The sequence below is a fragment of the Lactuca virosa genome, chromosome 3 (genome assembly GCF_052849685.1).
Source record: "Lactuca virosa cultivar CGN04683 chromosome 3, Lactuca_virosa_CGN04683_v6, whole genome shotgun sequence".
Classification (NCBI taxonomy): domain Eukaryota; kingdom Viridiplantae; phylum Streptophyta; class Magnoliopsida; order Asterales; family Asteraceae; genus Lactuca; species Lactuca virosa.
The window spans coordinates 344404135-344416771 of record NC_136428.1 but is presented as its reverse complement, the minus strand read 5'-3'; the positions used below and the strand labels follow the sequence as shown (position 1 = coordinate 344416771).

The window sequence follows — 12637 nt, the reverse complement described above, 5'->3', positions numbered from 1 at the left end:
AACTTTTTTAATAAGGTTTTCGACAATTTAACTCCGATGCTTCTTCCTCGACATATTACACCCAATACGAATATCAAGATACTTACATGAAAATGTCACCAGAGAGCAACTAACGAGATCCACCATCTTCGTTTTGAACACCAACTCCATAAGTGTTGCTCCTTTGAAGATTGATACCCAAAACGTATGGGAATCCAAATGATGCCCAAAACAGACAGTATCATTTGACAGCTCTCCCAAAAAAATAACCTTATTTGCAAATAGAAAGAAAAAGAAGAATGTATAGGGTGCGTTTAGTTGCGGAAACATGGGTCGTTTTCCGGAAAAATTTTCCAAGAAAAATGAGAATTTTGAAAACGCGTTTAGTTCGTTTATTTTTCTAAATTTTTCACGGAAAATGAAAATTTTCGTTTTCTAAAATTACAAAAAAGTTGGAAATTTTTGGAAAACAAATAATTATTGTTTTCCACATTTTTCTAATTCCAAAATTTTTCTAAAATATAAACACACACTCACTCCCATCTCTACCTACTCTCACCTCTACACCTCCAACCCACCATACACCTACCTACCCACACCCACACCCACCCACTCCCAAGCCCACCCCTACAAACATACCCACAAACACACAAAGACACACCTACCCACCCAACACCACTACCACAATCACCGACCTACCATCACCATCACCACCACCACTACCCCATCAGCACCACCACCGTCGCCACAGCCATCACCACCACTGCCACGATTGCCGCCACCACCACCGCCGCCGACCCGCTACCACCGCCGCCCCCACCCCCACCCTACCACCGCAAGTGTTTTCTAAAAATGAAAACCAATAGAAAAATACACATCTAAACACGTTTTCTAATAATCTAAAACTGAAAATGAAAAATGAAAAAGTTTTAACTAAACGCGTTTTCTAAATTTTTCAATGAAAAATGAAAACGGAAAATAAAAACTGAAAAGGGAAAACGAAAAATAGAAAATGAAAACTGTTTTTCCGTAACTAAACGCAACCATAACTTTTTGATTTCTCCTCAACTCCGGATGGATTTGAAGACAGGTGTCTAACTCAAGCTGAAAACCGACAGATATAATCAAACAAATTTATTTTTTAATTTTACTAATAATCAAACAAATATCTTTCAACCCCATTGAAAAGCTAACAAACATGAACATATTACTATTATCAACAACTCCTCTAAAGAGCGTTATATCATCAAAAAGTATATACAATAAATCACAGCATCAATGGAGGAAAATTCAACTAACAACAACCTACAACACCTTTTCTTCTATCTCTCAATGCTTTGAAACTAGTAACTAGTAACAAAAGACCATGAAAATTAAAAACTAATTTACCTCTAAAAACAAAAAGACCACCAATTAACTAACACATTCCAAAGTTTGCAAGAACTTTAGTTGATGGTCATTAATACTTGCAAAACTGTGAAGAAATGGTGGCTCAATTGTTGATGATGATGTTTATAGAACAGAAGAAAAAAATAGTTGGTTCTATTTTCTTGGTTTCTTTGATGGAATCTCTGATGCTGATTCAGCCTGCAAAATAGATTCATGTTTGATTCCATTCAAATATTCTCGTCAGTGGTAAATGCAAAAATAGAACATAATTTTAAAATGAAGGAACATAAAAGCTTACTGCATTTGAGAGCTGCTCACGGATATAAGCCATTGATCTCAACATGGCACCTAAAGTGTCCCTAGACACCTGAAACTTCACCTCAGATTCTCCTGTACTAGTATCCGTATCTTGAAGCTGGAAACCCATTATAACAACAGATAAATCTTCAAAACAAAACCAAATAAATATGTCGAATTTCTAAATCTTGCATATGACATTATTATGTAATCCAACAATTCCATGATGCACTGTCATGTGTCATGTGTCATGTGCTGTAGATATATGTCGAATTTCTATGTTCATATTATATATGGATAAATGCAAGAGATAACAACCTACTTCCATTCATATGTTTATTATAGCATCACACTTGACTTGCATTTCTTTCTATTACAACATTGTACTTCCTGTTTTCTTGTTATTAAAGCATTGCACTCTTGAAAATCCAACCAACTATACCATTGTACTATGAAAAATCTACCACTCAATTATTGCACTGAAAATTGCTTTGTATGTGGATAACTGAGTAGATTTTTCAAAGTTTAATGCATGTTGTAATAGGAAGGTATGAAAGTAGGCTGCTTAATTAACAGATAAATGAAAGTCTGTTGCTATTTCTTGCATTTAACCCTATTATATAGTCAAATTTTGATGGAAACAAAACAAAACATTATTTTTCATACCTTCAAATTAATAACAGCAACCCTATTAGCAGGAGCAGATAGCTGTTCATTGATGTAAGCCATTGACCTCAACATTGGTTCTAGTGTAACTGTTGAAAGCTGAAACTTAACCTCCGATTCACTTGCGGGTGTCCTTCTATAATCTTGCAACTACAAATAACAAAACCTTAAAATATCAGAAATAATCAGTTAAACATATAGGAAAGCACCATGGATTCTATTCATGTTACAAGAGAGAAGAACTGACAAAATTTCTAAGGCTATTCTCAATCATGAGGATGAAGAGGGCATTTTTGTCTTTTTGCACAGATGAGAAAGTATTTGTCCCACCTTGTTCCATGTTTTTGGGTGGGACAAAAATGTAGTTTTTGTCTCATTGACATCAGAAATGCATCTTATATCCATGTTTTATTGTTCTCTACCTCTTGTAACTCGTCTAAATACACAAATACCAATAAACAAAGTGACTTAGAATCCTAGTAGGGGTAGTTTAGTCTTTTCTATTTTCAATTAAAAGGAATCAATTGGGCATCATAAAAAAAATCACCTTTAAGAAATGCAAATAGATAGTCTCTTTTGCTTCCCCTGTTATCAATAAATTATTCTGATTTGGGAGATTTTACGAAAAAACATGCACATATTTTAGTCTTTTGCTGCTCTACCTCTTATAAATAGGGTCTACATAACACACATACACATATATTATTTGTATGGATATGGATACATTTGCATGTATATATATACACACATATATGCATATATGTAAGTATGTATGCTTCTATGCATTTTTAACTTTAGACATATTGGCATATACATGAGCACATGTATATCATCAGTATAGATATGTATGTACGTGTGTATATAGGCACATACATATCTGTTTAAATATGTATGTATCACGCACATGTGTTCTAAAAAGTAAGCTGGCAATCAGGTTTAAAGAAAAAAGAGTGTTTATTGACCACTCTTCTCTTTGTCCTTCATTTTCACCTCACCTCCATCACCTACCACAATATGAATAAATAAAGATGCTACAAAACATTTTTCACCATAAAATTTTTAAAAATTATGCATAAAGTTCATCCATTTATGTTCATTAAAGTTTTTTCAAAATGATATCAAATATCTTTAATAACCCACCCATTTAAGAAATAAGCAACTAAGTCAGATTTGCATATAAAAACAGTAGCTTAATATGAGCATACCTTCAGGTTTATGACAGCTACTCTGCTTGCTGGAGGCAAAGTTCTATTTTCCATCAACCATGTCATCGACTTAAGACAAGGAAGAATCACCTGTGTGTCACAAAATACACTAAATAAGCAAAAAAAAACCCAAACCTAAAGTTATACACTGGCCCTTGAGGGGCTGTTGCAACAATGATTCACCTTTTTACCAATTTATGCAACTGATAGGATGTTAAGAGCTATAAAACCATGTTCCAATCAGTTAAATACAACTTTCTTGCATAAATTGGGAAAAAGATGAAACAATCATATATCCCAAAAACAAAAAGATCATACAATAAAACATATCATACCATGTTGTCATGATGTGCATCATCACGCCTTAAGGAAACTGGAGCCATACGCGGGAGATTTAAATCCGTAACAGGTTGACCCAAAAGACCACCATCATTAAGATTAAACCTTCTTATCACTTCATCTTGCCTTGGCCACAACAAAGGTGTCATATCTGATGTAGAATTCATTTTCCGGTTATCATAACCAATCACACTCACCTGTGAATTCGCCGGAGCAAAACTCGCCACATTTGTCTTGGCGGCAGCCACCTTCCTCCCACCATCTCTCAGGGCGGCCACCGCCACCGTAAAAGTATCCGGAGCAACCGCACCTTCCTCAGCAAACTTAACAGCTTCCCGCAACAAAAAATTGTAACGAACACCTAACGACTCGTTCCCATTTCCCGATTCTTGTAACAAATTCCCACTTTTCGCATTCCGTGTCCACCTTTTCATAATGTAATGCGAAGGAAACGTGAGTACATTTGTCACTGTAAAAACAGTCAAAATATGTCTACAAAGAATCCCGGAATACTCAAACATCTGACAACTGCAATTCGCGCGTAACTCGCTCACATTAAACGAAACAAGATACGATTTCTGATCATCTTCGAATTTCGCAACACGAAAAGTACTCACATCACCATTTCCATCGATCCGATTTGCAGTATACACAAATGTTTCAACTAATTCCTCTTGAAACTTTGAAAATATTGTTTTCGTGTATAAATTCGCAGCTTGTTTCTCCATAGGTGATGGGGTTCTCAACACCGGGGTGGTGGAAATCGTGTCAAAATCGGCTTCGATTTCCTTCTCAAACGAATTCTCTAAAGCTCTTTCATACTGTCTGAAGAACATCGGAACCGTTGTGTGTTCGTTTACATATCCATCAAAAAACGAGCTTTCAAAAACATTATTGAACGCAAAAAATGTGTCGCGAAAATAAGCCGGGACCCATTGTTGTCTAACAGAATATAATAATTGAAGCCAATCGTTTCTTCTAAGATCGTATCTATCGAGGATGAAATCCCATGCGGATTCAAACTCCGTGCTTGTTTCGGTCATGTTTATACAGTTATACAGCTCGATTTGAAAATTCGGATGAATATGACACACATGAGCTAATCTTTCGTGACCTTCTCTTAACACATGCCATTTGTTAATACAATGACGGGTTCCCGGGAAAACTTGTGAAACCGCATCTTGGATTGATTTCTCGGGGTCGGTGATTAGGGAAACCGGGGCCCGGTCATTCATGGCTGCAAGAAAGGTCTTGAAAAGCCATGTGAATGTACATTCGGATTCATCTAGAAGCAATGCACAACCGAAGAGAATCGTTTGACCATGGTGGTTGACCCCGGTAAAAGGAGCAAATGGTACTTTATATTGTTTGACTCTATACATTGTGTCTAGTGTAACTGCATCACCGAAATGGGAATAAGCAGTTCTTGACCTTGCATCGGCCCAAAATATATTTCCCATACGGTTATCTTCATCGAGCTGTATCGCGTAGTAAAAGCCCGGGTTTTCGGCTTGGATTTTTCGGAAGTAATCGAGTAGGTTTTGGGCGTCTCGACCTAGTGAACGTTTACTAGTTGTGTAACGAGCGGAATTGGTGATGGAATCCGGAATCTTTGATTCCGGGGTTCGAGAACTGCGGGATGTTTCGGGGGGAATCCGGTTTCCGTCCACGGATAGATACATGACACCGCTAGGAACACTACGTTTTCTTGGTCGTGAGGTGCGGGAATCCCGGGATTTATCGTGTGGTGTGGGAATCCCAGGTGGGTCTGGGTCGGGTCCACTATTGAAATCGTTATATTGGTCAAAGGCAACACCATGTTGCCCCATTCTATCCTCTTCCACCCTCATCACTACAACATCCTTGCCAAAATTCCAATCTTGAAACATAAAAGATTCCCATTTGCTAGTAGTTTGGTTTTGATCATTGTAACAAATAATATAGAGGAATTTCCTGAAAATAAGATGGGTTAAATACAAACCACATATCATATTATCATGATGATTAAATTACTAGCGGAATTTCTGCTAAATATGATTTCAACGTGTATGATGAATTTAGCATCAAAACAGCAATCCTGCTTCCAATGAATAGACTGAGATGAAAAGTTTAACAAAGTTATGGAGGTTTTACTAAATTGTTTCATTATGCCATTTTAGGGTTTGCTCTCACAAAAGGCATTGCTTTGTTTGCTCTTATGATGGTCTTTCTGATCTTATTCGTATTCTAAGATTCACTTAAGGGGAATTTAGTATAGCATTGAGTCATTGACACATTAGAGAGAGGATTAGTATATAAATGAGTGGACCCGTTTGTAAGTAACAAAGAAAACATTATTACCTACTTTCAGTTTCATTTCATTATCATGTTCTTCTATTCAACTTTATGAAAGTCACCCTGTGTTAAAAGCCTAGGTTTTATCACAAAGAGAACCAAAACCTACAGCAGGATCCAAAAGACTCTTAAACCTTGATGATATACGATTATACATAATTATGTATGTGTGCATACAAGTGTAAAAACATATTAAAAAAGATTGAAGATATCCCATCATTCATAGTGCAAAAGGATTATTTTTCCAACCATTTCTGTTAGTTACTATCCAGGAACCAACTATGATAGACCCTAGGGAGATATTCCATGATTCTGAGGTTAAATGTATAAAGCAAAAACATACCTAAGCTGAAGTTTAATCCTTCTTAACTTTTACTTAATTATTTGCAATGTTCAATTTCACTTGCAGACTACAAATTAACTTCTGAGTGTCATATGAGTCATCAATCACTCTATAATTTCAAACTTGACAAGATTAATTGACTCTGAACAGAAAATTCTGACGTCTTCAATTAATTATAATTATATGAAGAATATGCAGGAGCATTAAACAATTGAGTTGAAAAAAAAAAAAAAACTAGAAAGTAAGACTACTTTTCACCATCCATTTTTTGGTATCATATTCTTCGATCAAATGTTACCATTCTATATCAAATTGATCGTCAAATTATGCATAAATTTCGAAAGATGATACAATTTGCTTCAAATATATGCAAGTCGGAACATATAATCTATAAACAAATACAGGAATATGCGTATATATGTGTCTATGTATATGTGCATATGTACCTTTGATTGACCGGAAGGTAAAGGCTAGAAGATGATCGCCGTCGTCGTTAGGGTTTCGTTTTCTCGTTTCACCGGCGAGAGATGGTTGCGGAGAGGAAGGAGGAGAGAGTGAGTTAGGTGGCGCACAGATTTGGGATGACAATAGTGGACGCGCTGCGGTGATCGTTGGATTAAGATCTAACGGCCGTTACGATTTAAGGAAGAATGCCCTGTAAATTTGATGGGCAGAGTCAGCGGTTCGGACCTAGTCCCGCGAAGCAGTGGAGCATAAATACTGGATGGACATAATGTGGACGTCTACATGGGACCATTAGCCTTTGTATGATTGTATCATTTATCCAAAGTCTAAAGTTACTTCTTTGCCCTTATAAAACTACTAATATCAAATTATTATTTTTTTAGACAAATGTCCTAAAAGACCGGTAAAATGATAGGTAACAAATTAATTTATATTATTTGGTAAATTGATTCGAAATATTGATATTTTTCGACAAAATAATTTTATTATTATTATTATTATTATTAAAAATATAAATAATATGCTATTTTATAAATTCATTATTATTAATGTTATTATATATATATATATATATATATATATACATTTTAAAAATTGGATCAAACAAGCATTGATACGTTCTTATCCAATAAAAGATCCGTAATTTGAATATTAAAGTGGAGTATTGCCTCTAAATATATGTGCCAATGACGAACTTAGAACCTAACGAGTCGTGGTTGTTTGCTTTAGATCGTTTCTAATCACCAGTTTATTTATTTATTTATTTTGCAAAACTATACCTAATAGACAATTCTTGCAGTTTAATTCAGTGTTCAAAAAATTTGTCACCCAAGTTATGAAAACAGGTTCGTCCCATTTAGGACTTGTTCATGTAGTAAGGAAGGTTGGAGTATTACCTCTAAATATAATTTTTTACAACTTCATGCTATTAACATGTAGCTACCATACATTGTAAACGTATTACATTATCAAATAAAAAAACTTGAAAATAAGTTGGTGAAAACAATTATGTGTCCACTTGTGTATGATTATTGCATAGTAGTTTATGAATTAGTGAAAACATTAGGAGATCGGATCAAGATTCTTAATAATATTTAAATTGGTAACCAACTGAATTAATCCATGTATTGAAACTAAACAATAGGAAAAAAGGGGATTCAAAGCTAAACGAAAGTGTCTTCATTATCTTGATCACAATCGTCTTTAGTTAAGTTGTTGCTTAGTTTTGAGTTAATTAAGCAAGTTAATCAGAACTTGAAAAAATCAAATACCCTCCCCCCCCCCCCTCCCCTTCATTTTAGTTATTGTTTTAGATTAATTTTTAATAGTTATTTTATTGGCTAAATGTCGTTCCTTGTGATTGATATCCGGCTTACTTTTATATATTATAACTCGATTAAGTACACTGCCTATATGCGCATCAGTAGATAAGTTTTGTTAGGTTATAAATTTAAAACTAGTAGGTATATTTGTGCACATCACATTACAATATTTAAATCTATAGTACATTTCCAGGATAACTAGGAACTTGCATCCGATGCAAACTAGTAGTGTCTACATGATTTTCAAACAATTCCATGTAGATCTCAATTAGGCAGAACCAGTTATTACTCATTTGCACTCACTCTTCTATTGTTGCACTTGTCCTACGTGCTTCTCCGATGATGTTCATTATGTTCACAAATTGTTGTATATCATCATATATCGTAATGAAGAGCATTTACATATTATACAATATTATTTTTCTATGCTCCTCAGCCACAAAAGGCGGTAATAGAATTTATAGTATTACCATTCGTTCTTTCGTACGTTGATAATCACAAATCATTTCTAACGCAATCGTATCAACAAGACACCGTTGTTTGTCTTCAATACATAGTTTTTCATATTCTGTTGGTGACACATCCTCATCAATCGAGTCACTGGATGTTGGAGACTGAAATTAAAAATATTAAAATACATATTAAAAAAAGGAATGCTCTAAAATTTATACCAACTTGCATAACGTATCCATAACAAAAATTATAAATTCGCAACTAGTCTAAAATTACGGGTTTGTCTAAACTTGTTCTGGTCCCATCTTTCAAAGTTCTATCTGCTTTCAATTTAAGTTGTAACTCCCTTTCTGATTAGGTGCCCTGGTGGTTTACTGTTTGTTTTTTCTAATTCTACATCTTGTTTTTTATCTGCAAAAAAAAAAAAAAAAATCCAACATCATTTTAATATATTACCATAAAAATACAAAATATTTATAATTTGTTTTTAAAATTTTGGTTTACTTTTATCGAGCATAATTCTGAAAGCTCCTCTAAATGGAATAAATTTCTTCTTTCATAAAATCCATTTTTTTTAACAACATCCATGCAAATTGATTTTCGGACTAATACGAGGTATTGATTTAACGCAAATAAATATCAAAATTAATTTACCAATATTAGAAAAAAAATATATTTAATTGTTATTACGGAGTGTCATTCCGGACCATCATTTTCGAATTGATCTTCGTATTTCAGACTTCGTTCTTCATATTCCAGAGTGATACTACCATTTCGGAATCACTTGTAGTGGCTAATGTACACTTATTTCTTCACTAAAAAAAATGATGTTAAACACATTTTAAGGTACTTATATGGTTCTTATGTCTAAAACTAAAAAAAATACAAAAATTAGATATTTCAGACTTCTTTTTCGTATTTTGGACATGATCTACGTATTCCGGAATACATACAATTGTTTCTAAAGCAAATTGCAAGTAAATTAAAAAGTATAACTCACCTGGTTTGTTGAATCCATGGTGAATAAGTTTAAAAAACTCCGTCCAAAATGTCGGTAGCAAGAGTTTCAAAATTTCACTTTTTGGAACGTTTTTTCTGGTTGTTTGGGTATGGGTCCCGTGTGTATATATATATATATATATATATATATATATATATATATATATATATATATATATATATATATATATATATATATAATTGGGCTATATTAATGGGCTTGACCCGTTTGTATGTGATCTGGAATGGTTAGTTTTGAAAAGAAAAAAATTAGGTAATTATACATACTATGAATTCACAAGTTGTAGCACTCGGTTCCCGGTACGTATTTTCATTCAAGTAATTATAACATTTTGGCATGGGACTTGGCGAGTTGAAGGTCCAACTCGTCGAGTAGAATCGACTTTGGACACAGGAGTTTAGTGACCTACTCGACGAGTCGGCGAACCGGCTCGACGAGTAGGCGCCGTTTGGACAAAACCCTAAATCTGAGGGATTGCACCCTATTTAAACGTCTTAATGCAGCCTCCATCGTCCCTTTATGCTCCCAGAACACCTCATACTGAAACCCTAATTGTTTTGTGAGATCTAAGGCCATTTTTGGTGATTTTGGTGGTTTGTGATCACAAGGAAGAAGGAAAAGCTTGAGGAGCCAAGAGGAAACCAGAAGATTTCGAGTTTGTGCAGCATCTACAGTTCCTTAGAGGTATAAAGCTTATACCTTGTTCATTCATGTTCTAGATCCCTTTTTGGAGTAAATTAGGGCTTTTAGGAACCACTTTTGGTGGCCAATCATGAGTGCAAGCATGGTTGGGGGTTAAGACTCCAGATCCAGGGTCCTTAGGGGACTACATGGAGTAAAGTGGCCAACTTTGTAGCCATAAAGAGCCACATGCACCTTTAGACCTCATTTTTGGGTCCATTAAGCTTATACTCCCATGCATGCACGTAAAGTTCGTAACTTTACGTGCTAGATCGATCTTAGAAGCCCGGATCTATCTTTTAGATAAGTGTTGTACATTAGAAATCGAGAAATAAGACTTGAACAACATCGACTCGGCGAGTTGTTCTTGGAACTCGTCGAGTCCAGGGCTTGAGTCCCCAGTCTGTTGAGGTTCAAAGGGACCCAGTTGAGTGTTAGAAGGGTCTTAGAGGGGTCCAGGGGAGTGACTCAACATATTAGACTTAACCATGGACCTAGGAATCATAGGACTCGGCGAGTGTATGAACAGACTCGGCGAGTCCAAGGCAATCTCCCAACTTTTGAAGATGAACTCGACGAGTTGTTCATACAACTCAGCAAGTCGCGGACTGGACATGTTCATAGGATGAAGGAGAACTCGACGAGTTGTTCATACAACTCGGCGATTCGGATGAAGGTTCATTCGATGATGTTATAGAAGGTAACTCGTCGAGTCTTTGCTAAACTCGACGAGTAGAGTCGGGAGGGGGTCAGATGAAAGGAAAGGGACTCGACGAGTTGGCGGCCCAACTCGGCGAGTCAGGTCAACTGGAAGTTGACTTTGACCAAGGCTTTGACCTTGACCATGTGTAAATTAGTCACTTTACCCAAAGATTAGTTAGCAGTGTTTGACTAAGTGTCTATATGGGAATTGCAGCCCGGGAGTTACCGGAGCAGCAGTCAGACATTTCTCGATCAACATTTCAGCAGTCAGCCTTACGAGGTGAGTTACCTTCCAGTAGCGGTGGGTCTACGACCACAATGCCGACCCACTAGTAGGAGTTGTATGTTAGATGATTGTCTTTGTGATATTCATCTAGGTTTGCTACTACCTGATATATTATATGCTGGCATGATATGTTATATGTGATAGTGGTAGTAGGGGGAGAATAGTCCCCAAGTTCGGTTGTTAGGACCGAAGGGTAGGTCGGACACCCCAGATATGTCTGACAGTATGTTATGATATGTTTATATGCTGGTATGATATGTTATATGTGATAGTGGTAGTAGGAGGGGAATAGTCCCCAAGTTCGGTTGTTAGGACCGAAGGGTAGTTCGGACACCCCAGATATGTCTGATAGTATGTTTATGTTATGATATATGTGATAGTAGCAGTAGGGGGTGGAATAGTCCCCGAGGTTCAGTTGTTAGGACCGATGGGTAGGTCAGCACCCCAGAACGGCTTGACACGGGTAGGTCAGCACCCCAGAATGGCTGGACACGGGTAGGTTGGCACCCCAGAATGGCCGTATCGGGTAGGTCGGGCACCCCAGAATTGCCCGACAGTATGTAGGCTATGTGATTGTATGGTATGTGGTATGATGGGGGAACTCACTAAGCTTCGTGCTTACAGTTTCAGTTTTGGTTTCAGGTACCTCTTCGACTAAGGGGAAGGAGTCGGCGGTGTAGCAGCGCATCACACACATACATGGTTTCCGCACCGGATTTCTGGGATTGTACTCTGATTCACACTGTTCTTGATTATATGGTTTTGAGACATGACATTATGTTTTTACAAGTAATATGAGATCGATGATGTTTTGGTAAACTGATTTGTGAATTAAGTAATTTAAAAACGAAATTTTTGGCCTCGAAATTTAGGGTGTTACACAAGTAGCTTAGCTACAGTGAATTTTTAACCATGGTAAATAATTTGGCGGGGCTTTTTAACTTTTATTGGCTTCTCTTTTTGTTATTGGCTAACTTTCTTTTTACTTTTTTGAGCTGAGGCTTGATGTTGCATCGTCATCGGCTCCTGATTGTCAGTACATGCGTTTCTCTCTTCATCCACAGTTTTGCCACCATGGCTTCTTGCATCGATTTCCGGATGAATACCTTTTCTTCATCTCTTTTACTTTGTCATCGACAAACCTCCATCGATTCC

General features: G+C 36.3%; 1 protein-coding gene across 1 annotated transcript; it reads right to left on the bottom strand.

Moving 5' to 3' along the window:
• Positions 1-1160: 1160 nt before the first annotated feature.
• On the bottom strand, positions 1161-7277 carry LOC145167515 (protein FAR1-RELATED SEQUENCE 3-like). Its single transcript, XM_079086728.1, has 6 exons — positions 6999-7277; positions 3872-5828; positions 3537-3626; positions 2332-2481; positions 1667-1783; positions 1161-1566 (listed from the first exon to the last, which is right to left on the bottom strand). The coding sequence occupies exons 2-6, from the start codon at positions 5762-5764 to the stop codon at positions 1522-1524; spliced, it is 2295 nt and encodes a 764-aa protein (XP_078942854.1). The 5' UTR covers positions 5765-5828; positions 6999-7277; the 3' UTR covers positions 1161-1521.
• Positions 7278-12637: the final 5360 nt, after the last annotated feature.

Coding starts and splice junctions, on each gene's coding strand:
- LOC145167515 (XM_079086728.1), bottom strand. CDS start 5,764: ATGTTTCAAGATTGGAATTTTGGCAAGGATGTTGTAGTGATGAGGGTG. Junction 2,482..3,536: donor TAGCTGTCATAAACCTGAAG/GTATGCTCATAT, acceptor TGTTATTTGTAG/TTGCAAGATTATAGAAGGAC. Junction 1,567..1,666: donor GTGAGCAGCTCTCAAATGCA/GTAAGCTTTTAT, acceptor TCTATTTTGCAG/GCTGAATCAGCATCAGAGAT.